The 16,235-nt window shown below is 40.0% G+C and overlaps 1 protein-coding gene across 2 annotated transcripts in view; it reads right to left on the bottom strand.

Annotated features, from left to right (window-relative positions):
- Positions 1–2,771: 2,771 nt before the first annotated feature.
- The window catches only part of LOC109406017 (probable E3 ubiquitin-protein ligase HERC4), a 29,172-nt gene continuing 15,708 nt past the window's right edge, over positions 2,772–16,235 (bottom strand). For both annotated transcript variants that reach the window (XM_019679067.3, XM_019679065.3), the window contains exons 6-9: positions 10,157–11,790; positions 9,864–10,089; positions 9,687–9,800; positions 2,772–3,160 (exon numbers count right to left, since the gene is read on the bottom strand). In XM_019679067.3, the coding sequence (XP_019534612.2) occupies positions 3,008–3,160; positions 9,687–9,800; positions 9,864–10,089; positions 10,157–11,790 (2,127 nt within the window). In that variant the 3' untranslated portion in view covers positions 2,772–3,007. The remainder of the gene's footprint in view (positions 3,161–9,686; positions 9,801–9,863; positions 10,090–10,156; positions 11,791–16,235) is intronic.

Below are 16,235 nucleotides of genomic sequence, written 5' to 3' on the forward strand. Positions count from 1 at the left end.
AGTTATCACACCGCCAAACGTCAAAATGGTACGTCAAATTAGCCCAAATGAACAGTCAAATGAATTTATAATTCATTTACCGTCAATTGATGGGTTGTTAAGATCGTTTTTTAAATGGGTTTTATCGAGTTTTTGGCATCACGGAGCCGAAATTCATTATTTTGCAGTTTGGGTTACCAACTCATTTGTGTATACTTTTAGGCGGTCCACGCCCAGTCAACCAGTGATCGTATAAGATGTTAAAGTGGAGGCAATATGCGTATATTTTACATGCACCTAAATGGAGGCATGCACGCATATGGCCTCCACTTTATCATCTTATTCAATATCTTATACGATTACTGGTTGACTGGGCGGTAGTCAAAACTGCTCAAGATTAGTGAAACACACATAATGTGATGGATAGAGAAGGTAAAAGTTTGGAAAAAGTGTTACCTGCAATGCAATGCGGGTGTCATTTGTTAGTTTTTGAGTATATTGAAAATACGACACTTAAGTGACTACCACCAATCTGGTCGCGAACGGTCAGAAAATTATTGTTAAGGATTATAGGAAAGTTTTATAGAAGAGCGTCCCAAGGGATCGGAAAGGGAAACATTTTTTCCGGCTTGTTGAATTTTTTTAAGTTTTTCATGCTTTGTGGGAAAAGCAGTCACACTTATTCAAATAAAATGATAAAGAAAGGCATCAAAATTTGCGATAAACTTCGGTTTCAACTATGTAAGTATCTAACACAATCAACCAAATACATGTCGAATGGTTGAGACTTTTCAATAGAGTGATGGATGCATAAGACTGAAAGTAGAAAAATTCAATTAAAATGTCTACTCAAGAACATGTACTTTCATGAGCTCCGCGGAAAAGATTTGATACATTTGATAAAAATAATGATTGACCCTAGTTATTAAAGCATTAAACTTTATATTTTCGCAATGACATCACAGTTTCATTGAGGCCAAATTTTTGAATCAATGACCTATGGCGGAACCACTGTGTAACGATACCATGAAATGTAGGTGGGTTTCGTAATCCGGATTATCGTCGATTCATCATTACGATAGCTGTGGATAAGAGTGCTGCTGGATTCAGTAAGAATTTGGTATAGTCCCACCGCAATTTACACCCCACCAATCGTGCTGCCAATAGGAACTACTGACAACAACGTTTGGTGACTCCAAAGAGGAGCTACTCCTACCAACAGATTTCCTGGGGTTTGGCCTCTCGAAAAGTACCAAACGCAGTGCTATCCGGAGTATTTCGCGAGGGTGGATTTGATGGCAGCGAACTAGCGCTGTCGGTTGTAGTTGACGATCGATGGGTAACTACAAACCGAGGAGATACTCAATAGTCAAAACAGCTTACCTGTAACTTCGACGAATGTCTTTACAGTAGACAGTAATTTGAAGATCTTATGAAAAAAATAAACCATGAGATGTTACTAGCACTATTACTATTCTCCGTGCAGTTGAAACCCGGAATTTTCGACTAGCAAAGTTGGATTTTTCTCCAAATCCGTGCGTCGAACCTAAGTTCGGAAGTGGTGCGCTGTATAGCGGACCAGGTTCACTATACAGCGCACCACTTCCGAAGTTAGGTCCGACGCACGGATTTGGAGAAAATCCCAACTTCGCTAGTCGAAAACTCCGATTTTCAACTAAATTGAGAATATTAATTGTTCTTCATTTTTATTCACAAAGCGAAATTTTGTGGAGGCCCCTAAAATGTGGGAGCCCGAAGCCATAGCCCTTTGATCCCCCCTACTTAAAATCGGACCAGTAGCATAGCTTTCACTCCGGTCACACTGAAGATGAGAAAGACTCATTCATCGCGCATTTGGAACACGAATACGATTGCTGTTGAAGGCGCGATGTCAAGATCATCCTAGGAAACCAAAACGCTCAGAAAGACGAATGCAGATGATTGGAGTTCAGCACTCACCAGTCACTTGGTCTTGTGCCTCTTTTGTCTGACAATTCTCTTCACTGTGCTAGATATAACACTGAGTGAATGAATCGAAAAGATAAGGAAAGCAAAGATCAAAATGAGCAGCCCAGGAACAGGGTTCTTTGATGAACATGAATCGAAAGAAGGGATAGGTAACGATAATTAAGCCGATTCATAGTTTTAGAAATAAATTGCACCATTTTGTTGAAAATTTCAAGGCTTTCGAATACGTTTTGAGATGATACTTTGTGCGATGATTTTACGAAAAAAAAAAAGAAAATTTATTATCAACCTATTTTGTTTCACGCTAGTCAACAATCTAACATCGCGGCCACATCACGTCGTGCTGCAGCCAATTGGTTGGCCTAATCAAATGAAATTCAACCGGATTTTACACCTTTTGTGGTAATCTAATCGAGTGTTAAATAAATTTCGAATAACTCGTACATTTGAAACAATCGAGGAATAACTGGGTCAAATCGCCAAAATGAATAATTCGTTAATGTAATTTTTTTTTTTTCAGAACAAATGCATTTCGTGGATGCTTCACTTCACTGGTCAATAATTTCCGAATAAATAGAGGTTCACTATTCATCTGTTCAACGATTCTTAAATAATCATTTAAAATTTGCTTCGCTAGGTCGACCTATGAAACAGGTCGGGAACGCAGTCAGTCATATGGTGTAGATATCTATTTGCCCAATAAAAGCATATTAAAGCTCCCTTATAACATGTATATGATTTCCAACCCGATGGTCACCAATTCCGGACACAACCTTGTGCCATCGGCGCTGGCTTCCTATGTTGAAGTGGATTTTTTGTTATTGTTGTTGTTGAATGTAACACACACCTCATTGCACACTATTTGAGAAATGATATATATCTAAATGTTTTATTGTTTGTGGTTTGTAAGGTTGAACTAGTTCCGACGACGGCGGCTCTCATTTCTGGCAGTCTTGGTGTGCTACTTCTACCGGAATTTGGGTTTCTTCCAAAGATTTTGACAAAAGGTGGCGTCATACTTACAGTTTTTGCACGGTTACGGCGGTGGTTCCCCCTCTACTCACACCAGACTGAAGCCCTGAGTTTGCTGGATCGCTTGAAGCAGCTTGTACTTGAGTTTTTCCTTCGTCTGGTACTGGGGTAGATCAAGCAGGTTGAAGCAGGTGTGCGCCACCGGCAGGAACTTGTCGTCGGGGGTCGGTTGGATGTGGATCTGAAAGTGGTGAAAGATGGATTTAAAGTAAGAGTTGCTTCAGGTTGGTCCAGTAACAGCGATTGATTATGCAACGTTACTCAGTATATCAGATATGGCTACTGTTACGAGCGTAGACCTGAAGATCTGAACTCCAAGATAGTTTGGCTAACCTGGAATAGTGTCTATTAATGACATTTGAGATTTCAAGAGCTTCACGGTACCCACACAGTTAAAAAATGTCTGTAACAAAAGGACCCCGTCATATCGCACACATTTTTCCATCTGTTTATAAATTTACAGCTTGCTCTCAGTATGAAGCTTGTATTCAACATTCCATACAAGATATTCTTTAATGTAACATTTAGTGAAATAAAATAGAAATTTATATGCAATTTATTTTACGTCTGGTGCAATTTTCAGAAATTTTTGCTGTGCAGCAGATTATGCAATGCTATGGCTGTATGCAATGCTGTATGGGGAAAACACATAAAGTTATTCGTGTAAAGTCGAAGGACTTTATTATAGGACAGTTTGGACAACCCTGAATTTCCCAAAGGTACATAATAATACCAAGTAGACTTCAGATTGGTCCAGTAACCGCGGTTGATTATGCAACGTTACTCAGTATAACATAAATGGCTACTGTTACGAGTGTAGACCTCAAGTTCTGAACTCCAAGGTAGTTTGGCTGACCTAGAATAGTGTCTATAAATGACATTGTAGATTTCAAGAGCTTCACGGATCCCAGTAAGTTATGTAATGCTATTATTTATGGTGAAAACACATCAAGTTATTGTAGATTTGAAGGCATCCTTAGGAAATTTGTACCTACTAGCTTTTATAAGTAAACGTAGCACGATGAAATTGAGTATATTAACATTATATTCTTAATCATTTAATAGTGAAGCGTACCTGCTGTGATGGTTAGAACACTTGACTATCACGCCGAGGACCTGGGATCGAATCCCACTCCCGACAAACTCATAAAATGTGAGTTCTTCCTTCGGAAGGGAATTAAAGCGTGGGTCCCGAGATGAACTAGCCTAGGGCTAAGAATCTCGTTAATACAGATAAAATAATCATTTAATCCTTCAGCTGTCACGCTTCAATCACTATTCAATACGTTATAAAAAAACTTGCATGATTTACACAAATCAATGTGATTCTGGTAGCGATGACCAATTTCTGGAAGATTTGGAATTTTTATTTACTCGTGCATTATTTTGCTCTATATTCATAAAAAATATAGCTGAAATCTTTTGAAAATTACGAACTTTTTGAAGAGTAACCTAGAATCCCCTGGTTCCTGTATGCATCCCTTTTTAAATTATCTTCCAATACTATTCGCTGGAGAAACCCCTCCACAAATTCATGAAATAATAAAAAAAAAACATCACGTTATTCTAAATAAGCTCTTGGGTGCATCACTGAAAATTTTTTTGTGGGATTTCTAAAATTTCCGAAGGGACTCCTGAATTATTTTTTGAAGAGAACCTGAGAGGCATTTCTGAAGAAATCACTTGAGGAATTCCCAGATACTTCCTGGATAAATAACTGAAGAAAAACCTGGATGAATCGCTGTTGCAATTCCAACAGGAATGCCTGGAGGAAGCCCTGTACAATCCCTGGTGGAATTTCGGGCGAAATTCCCGGAGGAATCCCTGGAATTTTTTTTGAAAGTATAACTGGATGAATTCCTGTATAAATTGTGGGAGGAATACCTAAAGAAATTTCGGAAGAGATCTCATGAGGAAATCCTAGAAGAAATCCTACATAAATTTCTGGAGGATTCTTTGGGGATTCTTGATGAAATTCCAGAAGGGATTCCTGGAGGAATCCTTGAAGCAGTTCCTGGGAAAATCTCTAGCGAGAATCCTGGAGGAATACTTGGAGAAACTTCTGAACAAATTCCGGGCGTAATTCCTGGAGGAATACTAGGATAAGACACAACCGGAATTCATGGAGAAATTTCTTAGATGAATTTTTGGAGCAATCTCATGAAGAATTCCTGAAGAAATCTCCAGAGGAATTCTAGGAGGAATTGCTGGAGAAATTTCTAAAAAAAATCCCTCGAGAAATTCCGGGAGGATTTCGTGGAAGAACCCTTGGAGAAATTTCTGGAGGAATCTCTGGGACTATCCCTGAAGATATCCGTGAGGGGAATCCCTGGAGGAATCGCAGAAGAAAATCCTGGAGGATTCTCAGGAGGAATCCCTGAAAAATTCCTGAAAGTATTCCTGAAAAATGTCCTGGAAGAATCTCTAGAGGATTTCCTGAAGAAATTCCTGAAGGAATTGCTGATATAATTTCTGTAGGATGTCCAGAAGCAATTCCTGGAGGAAATTCTGAAGAAACTCCTGGGGTATTTCCTGGAGGAATTCCTGGAGAAGTTCCTGGAGAAATTTCTGGATAAAACCCTGGAGGAATGCATGGAGGAATTCCTAGAGGTATTCCTGTGAAAATTGCTTGAGGAAACTCTAGAGGAAATCTTGAAAGAATTACTGGATGAATTTTTAGAGGAATCTTCAAAGGAATTCTGGGAGATTGTTATTTCTATTATTTTTATATTTCTGAAAAAAAACCTTGAGAAATCCTCGAATCAATTCTAGAAAGAATCCCTGGCGAAATCCTTGAATAAATTTGTGGAGAAATCCCTGGAGAAATCTCTGGAGGAATACCTGCAGAAATCCCTAGAAAATTCCTGAAGGTATTCCTGGAGAATTTCCGAAAGTATTCCTGGAGGATTTCCTTGAAAAATCCTTGGAAGAACCTCTGGAGGATTTCCTGGGGGAATCTTTGACGGATTTCCTGAAGGAATCCCTGGGAAACTTCTGGAGAAATTTCTGGAGGAATCCCTGAAGCTATTCCTGATGGAATCTCAGGAGAAATTCCTGGAGAAATACCAGGAGGAATCCCTAGAGGAATTGCTGATATAATTTATGAAAGATGTCCAGGAGCAATTTCTGGAGAAATATTTGAAGGAATTCCTGAAAAAAATCCTGGGGTAATTCCTGGAGAAGTTTCTGGAGAAATTCCTCGATAAAATACTGGAGGAATCCCTACGAAAATCCCTGGAAAAAATCGTGAAGAAATCCCTGGAGGAATACCTGAAGCAATTTATAAAGGAGTTTCAGGAGAAATTCCTGGAGAAATGCCTGGAGGAATCCTTGAAAAATTCCTGAGGATATTTTTGGAAAATTTCCAAGAAGAATTTCCTGGAGAAATTTCTGACATAATTTCTGAAGGATGTCCAGGAGCAATTCCTGGATAAATTCCTAGAAAAAATTCTGGAGGAATTCCTGAAGAAATCCTTGGGCTAATTCCTCGAGAATTTCCCGGAGGAGTTCCTGGGAAAATTCCTGAATAAAGTCTTGGAGGCATGCCTGTAGGAATGCCTGGAGGAATTCATGCAGGTTTTCTTTTTGGAATTTCTGGAGGAATCCTTGAAGGAATTACTGGAGGAATTCTTACAACAATTCCTGAATAAATTTCAGGGGGAATCTCTAGAGGAATTATGGGAGAAATTTCTGAAAAAAGAATCCCTGAGAAATTCCTGGAAGAATTACTAGATAAATTTCTGGAGGAATTCCTGGAGAAATCCTCGAAGGAATTTCTGAAGGAATCCCTGGGGAATCATTGGAGAAATTCGTGGAGAAGTCCCTGGAAAAATCCCCAAAGATGTTTCTGGAGGTACTTTTAGTGGAATTCCTGGAGGAATCCTTGCAGCAATTCCTGGAGGAAGAATTCTTGGAAGAATTCCTGGAAAAATTCCAAAAGATATTCCTAGAGAAAATCCTGGAAGAATTTCTGAAGGATTTCCTGGAGAAATTCTTGGATGAACTGCTGACATAATTTATGAGGGAATTCATTGATTAATTCCTGAAAAAATACCTGTATGGATTTCTGGAGGATTCCCAAAAAAAAAAAAAAAATCCTGAAGCAATCCTCGGAGTCCTTAAGCAATTCTTGGAGGAATATCTGGTGGAATTCCTGGAAGAATTGTAGAAAAAAACCTAGAGAAATCTCTGCAATGCCTGGAAAATTTCTCCTGATTCTCTGAAGTAATTCCTGGATAAATCTTAAAAGGAATTCTTGTACGAGTTTTTGGAAAAAATCCTTGAAGAAATCCCTTAAAGAATCCCTTGATAAATTTCTATTTTATCCCTGGATAAAATTCTTGGAGGAATATCTGGTGGAATTCCTGGAAGAATCGTAGAAAAAAAATCCTAGAGAAATCTCTGCAAGAATCCAAGGAAGAATCCCTGGATAATTTAAAAGAATTTCTGGAGAAATTTTTAGAGAAATTCTAGCAGGAATTCCTAGAGAAATCCCTGGAAAAACTCCTAAAGGAATTCCTGAAAAAAAAAACGTGGAAAAATTTCTTATGGAATTCTTAGAAGGATACCAGGAATAATGCCTAGAGAAATCGCAGATGGAATTTTTGGAGGAATTTTGGAGAAATCCTTAGAATAGTTCCTGAAGAAACTCTAGAAGGAACCCCGGAAGCAATTTCAAGAGGAATTAGTAAAGAAATCCCTAAACAGTTCCTGGAGGAAGTACTGAATAAATTCCTGGAGAAAATCCTTAAAGAATGCACGGAGGAATTTCTGAAGAAATCTTAAGAAGAGTTCCTGGGAGGAATTTTTAAAATAAGTTGTTCCACAGAAAAAAAAATCAGAAGTTTAGCCCTGCAGAAATTCTTGGAAATTCTTGGAGGAATCCCTGGAGGATATCCTAGAGGAATGCCTGTAGGGATTAACGAAGGAGTCTCTAGAAATACTCCTGGAGAAATATCTAGAAGAATTCCTGGAGGAATCTCTAGAGGCATTTTTGAAGGAATTCCTAGATGAATTTTTAGGGGAATCCCTGCAGCAATTCGCAGAGGAATAATTCCTGGAGGAATCCCGTAAGAAATTCCTGGAAAAATCTCAGAAAGAGTTCCTGGAAAAATTGCAGATGGAATCCTTAGAGAAATCCTGAAGCAATTCTAATAAAAAGTTCGTGGAGGAACTCCTCGAGGAATCCCTGTAGCAGGTTCTAAAGAAATCCCAGCAGGTGTTCCTGAATCCCGGAGGCAGTCCCATACGGAATTCCTTAGGAAATCCCAGAAAAGCTTACTTAACAAATTCCTGGAAGAATTTCTGTAGGAAAAAAATATGAAGAAATCCAGGTCTGCAATAATTTTTGGACGAATTATTGTTGGAATGTTCGGATGGACTCCCAAAACAATGTTTTGTACAATGTTTCAAGGAACTCCTGTATTTATTTTTAGCCAATCTCTAGTAAAATGTCCTGTAAGGGTTGCTGGGGGATATTGCTGCTGAAATACTTTGAATTATTCCAGATTGAATTAATAATAAAGATTGCTAGTGGAATTCTGAAACGAATATATGGCGAAATCCCTGAAGAAATCTCTGAAAGAATACTTGCAGAAATACATAAAAGAATATGTTTTGACATTTCTTTGGGAGAAACTACTGGAGGAATCCTCGAAAAAAGCACTGGAACAATCACTGGAGGAACCTCAAAAGATATCACAGGAGAAATTCCCGGAGGAATGTCTGGTGAAACGCATGAATTCTTGAAAAATTATCTGAAGCAATCCATGATAAAATCATCGATGGAAGCTATGAAAAAAAAAACCCTGGAGGAATTCGTTGATGCATTCTTGCAGAAGTATCTGTAAAAAAATCTGAAGGAATCATGGGAGGAATTCTTGAAACATTTCGTGGAACAAACCCTAAAACAATCTCTATCGGAACCCTGCAAGAAGCTCATGGAAGAATTCCCTTGAAGAATTTCTGAAACAATCTCTGGAAAAGTTCTTGAATAAATGCCTAAAGGAATTTCTGAAGGTGTCCTTGAAAGAATTCGTAAAGAAATCCCAGATATTTTGCTCGTAGCATGACGTTTGTTTGAATTGAATACTAGTGAAATTCGTGTAGCAGTAGCACATAACTACACCTTATAGCAGCATATGGTTCTACAAAGTTCTTCTTTTTTCCTACCGGAACTGGTTCCGACATATCTGAAAAATTTGACATGCTGTTTTTGTACTCTATGAATAAACATCACAAAATTTTGCCATTCAACCAAGCTTGTTATTTGTTAAAATTATATGATAAAATTGAAGTTGTTCGCTTGGAGAAATACTTGGCGGAATTGCCTATGGTTCTCGAGTAAAAAAGGTTTAATAAGTGTGGATAAAAACCTTAATTATTAGAATAGTTTATTTTTTGAGATATTTGTTCTGGAACTCCTAATAATATTATAATGTTTGAGTTGGCTTGAATTAAAAAAATCTGGCGGCTAGAGGGGGGCCACGCCCCCTCCCCTGCCTCCCTCTGGCTAAACCTATGATTCTGTTTTATTGAATATGTGAATTTATACAGACGCTTCTATGTTGGGGTCATATATGACCCCTTCGGCTCCAAAGGATTAAAGGATTTGTATCTTCATCAACTAAGCCAGAGTCTACACCTCGGTTTGGTGTGAGCTCTTGCTATGTTATTGAAAGTAACACAATTAGTCGTCCTGAACTTACCTTTATTGCTTTCATGCCTTGAAGTGGTATACGATCACAGCCCGTGAGAAACAGTAGAAACTTTTTCTTTTCCTCCAGTGGCAACTCGTGGAAGACCTCCCAGAACCACCGAATCTGCAAGAAAGTAAAAAAAAAGTCTTAGCATGATAATATCTTCCAACAGACACCCGCCATTACCGTGGGATCACTGGATTTGTAGCCATTTTTGTACTCAGCGTTCTCCTCCAGAACGTGCCAGTCGTACTCCTCGTTCCCGATGACCACCGCCATCAGTTCGTGGGCCTTGAACAACTTCAGCACGCTGCCGCCGCAAACCTTCATGAATCCGAGCCGGAACTGTTTGAAGGACTCCTCCACCGATTTGTTCAACACGTAGTCGATGTACAACCGAACGAACTCTTCCCTACGATTTTGTAAGAAGATACTTTAAGATTCTGTACATTTGACACCTTTGCGGTGAAACATCTTACTTGTTATCCAAGGTGACCCGCATCTTATCGCCCCCAGGCTGCAACTCGATCGTCCGCATCACGTCAAAATATTCCCGCGTGATGGAGAACGTCAGGTCGAACACCTCCGCAAAGTCCGGCTCCGCGTAGTCCAGTATACTTTGCATCGACTGCGCCACCGTTGGCGAAAGGTCTTTCAGATCCGACAAACCCACCGGCTCGTCCAGCAGCTTCTTGTACAGCGCCAAGGGGAACGGCAAATTGATGATCGTAAAGTTGTAGATGGCCAACCCGCAGATGGCTCCAATCAAGCTAAACATGTTTGGATCATTGTCGTAGAAGTCCTCCATGAACCAGATGGCTCGGGAATCCTCGTACGTTTTGAACATGCCGTATTTGGGATCCAGGATGTCTTTCAGCACTAGCATGAAGAATTCCTTCCGCAACCCCCCAGCATCTTCGGCCTCCTCACCGTGAAACTTGATCTTCAGAGGTTTCTTCAACTCGTTGGTTGGACAATGAGCAAGTTCCCGAATGGTATCCGACACAATGTTCTCCCGGGACACGTTCAACACAATGAACTGCGACACGTTGACATCCGGTGTAAACATGGACAAGAAACTGGCATGGGCTGCGTTTTGCATGGCTTGGTGCATCTGTAACCCCTGATCCGTCTGCAGTAAGTACATCTTGGCGGAGGCGTTGAAGATAAAGGGATAGTTGCACAGCGAGAAGTATGTTCCGTTGTTGTCCGTCACCCAGCGGACGTAGTCCAGCCGGATGTCGATCAGGTCGTCTATCTCGTTGATGTGAAACTGTTCGTAAGGCAGCTTTTGTTTCCGCTCAAGATGATTGATTTTGTACAGGATTCCAACAATATCCAGCATCGCGGCCAAGTTCGGTTCATAGCGTATTTCCTGCCGTTCCTCTCCGTTGCTCCCGACCACGTGGGGAAACTTGAAGTGGATTATGTACAGGATGACGCTTTTGAAGTTTTCTACCATGCGTTCGAAATATTCTACTGATTGCTGTGACCACCACCGACAAACGATCGTGTACGGATTTTTCTGTAGCTTCTGAACCGCTAAACTGAAAGGCGAGTGCAGTTTTGAGTAGTTTTTGGAATTGATGAACTCGTGATACATTGGCAGCGTTAGATAGATTCGTAGCGTTTCCACATCGGCCGGGGATGCCACCAGTGAGGTGATCAGATCGCTCGAGATCGATTCCCAGATCAACTGTTTCAGAGTATCATGCTCAATTTTGCGAATGTTTTCGAATGCCTCGTGGGCCGATTCCATGTCTACACCGGGCTGTTTGGACGAACAGCACAGATGTTGTTCATAAGGCAGCAGCCAAGATCCGTTGAAGCAAGCCAAGCTCTTGAACACGGTTTCGATTACGCTAAGCAGGTCGATATCGATGGTTTCCTCCGGCTGAATGCCGCACAGTTTTTGACTAATCTCGGACGACATCGAAAGGATCTGGGTGTTGGGATCGTACAGACGATAGTCCGCTGAACCTATGCTGTCGGGGCCGTCATCGAAGAGGGAAACGAAACATTGATCGCCACCGGCGAAAATTTTTCCCACGATCAGTTGAGTCACGGGCGGAGTAGTGAGAGTGTTGAGTGTTGCATTCGGGCCCGGGTCGATCTACGCAAAAGAAAATATGTAATCAAAACTATAGTCCTATGGGACTACAAAACTGTAGATATCTATAATAATACTGTTAAATTGAAAAGACTCCTTTTGAATTCATAGTTATTGATATAGGATGTATAACACTTTTAAGAAGGGTCTTTAAGAAGTCTGATGGACATGGTGCCGTATTTGCCAGAACACCTAAACAAGTATTTCGTGGAATTTTTGGAATATTATTTTTATTCGTAATTCTGAGAATAATTCCGAAAATATCTAGCACGCATAAATCCAATCGTTTCGTACACTTCCCAAGAAAATTCGAAAACCCTTTGGAGCCGAAGGGGTCAATATGACCTCGGCGGTGGAACCGAGCATAACAAACGTGTGCCACACCAGCGCGGTTGCAGCAGCGCCGGCAAAACAATTCGGCTCCAAAGGGTTAAGGTGTAACGCCTTAAATTCCATTTTCTACGAGAAATTAAAACATTTGTACCGGAAGTCTGGAATCAAAATGTTGTACGCATCCTTAAGCCTACTTCATCTTTTAATGATGAACGATTCTCGCTATAATTGTTGAACGATTGGCTTTGGCTAGAATGGTCGAGTAGTTTCAGCTTCCGTTGAATTAACAGGGCTTCAGATGGTTTTGAGGAAGGTTTTAAGGCATTTGAAGACGTTTTAGGTAATTTGGAAAGGATAATAGGGGGCTTTTAAAAGGGGTTTCAAGGCATTTGGAGGCGTTTCAGGTGGGAAAATTTAAACTGGCATCCAGAGGTTTCAGGGATGTTTCAGAGCGGTAATGCCGCGAAGTATTTTGGTATTTGTCTTCGGCAAACGGTCTCACATGGCCCGTTGCTCAGAGAAATTGATTGTTCGTTGTTCCTTCAGGATTGATCCAAGAGTTGATCCATTTCTTCCATTATTTTTCTTGAATCTCTTTACGGAATTTCTCTCACATGTGTTCACAGTTCCTCTTTGAATTTCTTTAATATTTGCTGTTTGGATTGCTCGCAGACTTATTCGAAAAATCTCTTGAAGAACTTCCAAAGAAATCCTGACAAAAACTGAGATATCTCAAAAACAGTTGTGGTTTTTGAGATATCTCAGTTTTTGTCAGAATTTCTTCCGAAGTTCTTCACGAGATTTTTCGAATGAGTCTCTGCGTAGTTTCTCGTAAGATTTCACTTGCACTCTTTCGCCATTTCTTCGGAAATTTCTTACAAGGAATTTCGTAAATTTTCGCCGGAGATACTACGAGACAAACTTCTTGAAAAATCCCTGCAAGAACTCCAAGAGCAACTATTAAAGGAATTCCTGAACTAGCATAAAGCATTTGCGGGTAGGGATTCTGGGAAAAACATTCTGCCCGATCTGTTGTCTGATCATCAGACCTGGCTGAGATAAAAGAGAAAAGTCCCGGGAGAACTCTAAGGGAATTCACAGGTGAAACTGCAAAAGAAACTCCGCGTGAACCTTTAGGAAATATAAAGCTGTAACTCCTGTAGAAATCCAAAGAGAAAATCACAGAGAAGAAAGCTCACGGAAATTTCGGAGAAACTTCGGAAGAAATCCCGGCAGAAAATGCTGTAGATTTGTGTAAAGCCTCTTAAACCCGTTTGCTTTCAAATGCTTCAAGTTTTTACGCCCTTACAAACCCTCTAGTAGAAATCCCAGGAATAACTCCTGTAGAAACTCTGGAAGAAACCCCTGGAAGATTTTCTGGGGAACTTCTAAGACGAATGCGGAAAGAAATCGCGTAAATATTCACGAGCAATCCTTATAAAAACTCTAGGAGAAATCCCGCGACAACAACTTCGATGTATCCTGAGAGAAACTCTTGTGGAGATCTCAGGATAAATCTTGGCAGAAATATCAGAAAATGTCTTTGGGCAAGACGTAGGAGGCATTCCGTGAAAATACCACGAGGGACTGTGTTGCCATGTGCAGCATGGTTGTCCCAATGTAAATAAGGATTCCCATAGAATATGGGACAACTTTGCTGCGCACGGCAGTGTGGGAGCAATATCGGGAAAACCTCTGAAAACAGTCCTGGAAAGAAATTCTGTAGAATCCCCGTGAACAACTCCAGAAGAAATCAATCGAAAATTAGGAATTTTGGATGAATCCGGGAAAGACTTCTTGGAAATAGGAATCCGGAAGAATCTCTTGGAGGGCTTCAGAAACGAATACATACCAAGAAAAACAACGTGGAAAAAATCGGAAGGAGTCTTGAAAGAAATCTTGGGAGGCATTCCAAAAAGTATTTTCAAATAAACTCCAGAACAAACCCTGACGAAATTTCTGGAAAAATCCTTGTAGTGGAATTTCTAGATGCACAGACTTACGCAACTCTTCTATAACTTTTTTATCCTTATCTAAAAAGTAGTAAATTCTGTTGATTCTACTTCTGAGCTGATCAACAAGAAGTAAAGTTCACTCTTTTTTATTCATACGACCCACTGTTTATTTTGTTTTATTCTGTTATTCTGTTATAATCAACGCACCCCCGGGCCGTGGCCAATCTGCGTTGTTTCGCTGGGCGATACGTCTACCAGTAGACTTGTATCTGCCCTATGCTAAACCGATTAGCATATCAAGTCCTTTCCACTGATGAGTAGGCTCGAATGTCCCGCCCCTCCCTATAACCCATAGGGGGAAATAAGGAGTTTCCAGTTTCAAGTATTGTATTGATTATGACACCAACTCTTTCTATTCCTTGGTAAAAAAAAAAAAAAAAAAAAAAATCACTAGACTTGTTTTATCAGACTACTATTAATAATGAACATAATTAAGATACAAGTTTGCATACACAATTGTAAAAGCAGTGTTAGATACTTTAAAGTGAATTGAAAAATGTAAATAAGATAAATTGTAAACTATTCCGCGGCGACACGAATGCTTCAATAGTGTCATAAATAAACGCGCAAACAAACAAATAATTGATATTGAAGTATGCATATTGCATTATCTATTAGCAAAGTCGTAGAAAGAGTTGGGCGCCTGATTATAAAATTGTTGTACTTATCTTGTGTGTTTCGGACAAGTCCCGTTTGTGTTGGCCATTGGGACACTTCTTGCTTCAAAACGGTCGTTTCTGGAATGGAAAGAGAATAATTGGCCGCACAACTCCGCAAATGGGCGGCCCGCACATATTAGTATAATGTTGCTATGATTTAAAATAGTAGAGTATAATTGTTAATCTAGATGAATACTGCTACTAGTTCAGGTTTCTCACCCTCCACGATTCTCTAGATACTGTTATAGTGTGTTTGTTGTTAATTTGTTGATAAGTGAAGCCTCCAGTACTTCAAAATTCAATGTAGCGAAGATCTTGAGCGGATAGCATTCATTGATAATGATAGTGATTATTTTAATATAATATGGCTTAACAAAAATTACTATTCAATTATTTTAAATCGGATTCGTCAATAAAATTATTGTTCATAAAATAATTAACCATGCGAATATCGAACTACACAAACTAAAAAGTGTTATTATATTTTACCAATGATTTCATCCTAATCTTGACCCTAACATAGTTATGCGCTTAGTGGACAATGACCAAAAATAGTGTTGTTTCGACAATAGTCACATACTATGCCCTACGACATTGACGATTCTATTGTCTATGGCTCACCTATTTAGCGCCACCCAGCAGGGACTTGGTCTGGTACCCAATTCAGTATATCCGCTCCACGTAATGTACCGTACCTCTTTCGATTTGTGATATATTACGCGGAACATTACTCTCTTCATTCGGATAGCGGCTATGTAACCCATTGGATTAAAAACCTCCATCAAACATGAAGCGATTAATCGGAGACTGAAGACTCTATACCAAATTTGGCTCAGAGACAGGTAATCAGTGAAGTCAGTTTTTCTCGTTTGTCAGAGACGATTGATACGTATTAAGACAAACTTTCCACTGCATCTGCCAGCAATAATCGTTGATCGATCAACATTTCGAGTACCTACCCCAATTTACACAAGTATGCCAAGGATCACCGCTCATGCTTTACAATACAGTTGGAAAAACTAGAGCAACACCTGGCCACAATGATGCATAAAGCACTAAAGCGGACCGGAAGTGTCGGTGAGCCAGCCCCACCGACCCACTGTTTATTTTGTTTTATTAAAGCAAAATTTCCCTGAGGATTTCCGGTTTTCCAGTTTTTTTTCAGGTAGTGGACACCCTGAAAATGGTTTTAATTTTAGGCGAGCGACGTGCTAGCTGGATCGTATCGACTTGGGCAGGTTGATTCCAAAAATCGGCTCTAACAATTATCTCGAGATGGCCGCGATAATTTGCAGGACTGCAGCGGGGTTTGAAAACGTTTCAATACGTTTTACTCGGGCTTTCAAAGGAGTGTCAGCGGTGGTTCCAGAGGGGGTTTTAAGTATTTCAGATCCTTCCATGGGGTTACGGAGCGCTTCTGAAGCATCCTGATAACACATAA

Source organism: Aedes albopictus, chromosome 2, assembly GCF_035046485.1.
Source record: "Aedes albopictus strain Foshan chromosome 2, AalbF5, whole genome shotgun sequence".
NCBI classification, from domain to species: Eukaryota; Metazoa; Arthropoda; class Insecta; order Diptera; family Culicidae; genus Aedes; species Aedes albopictus.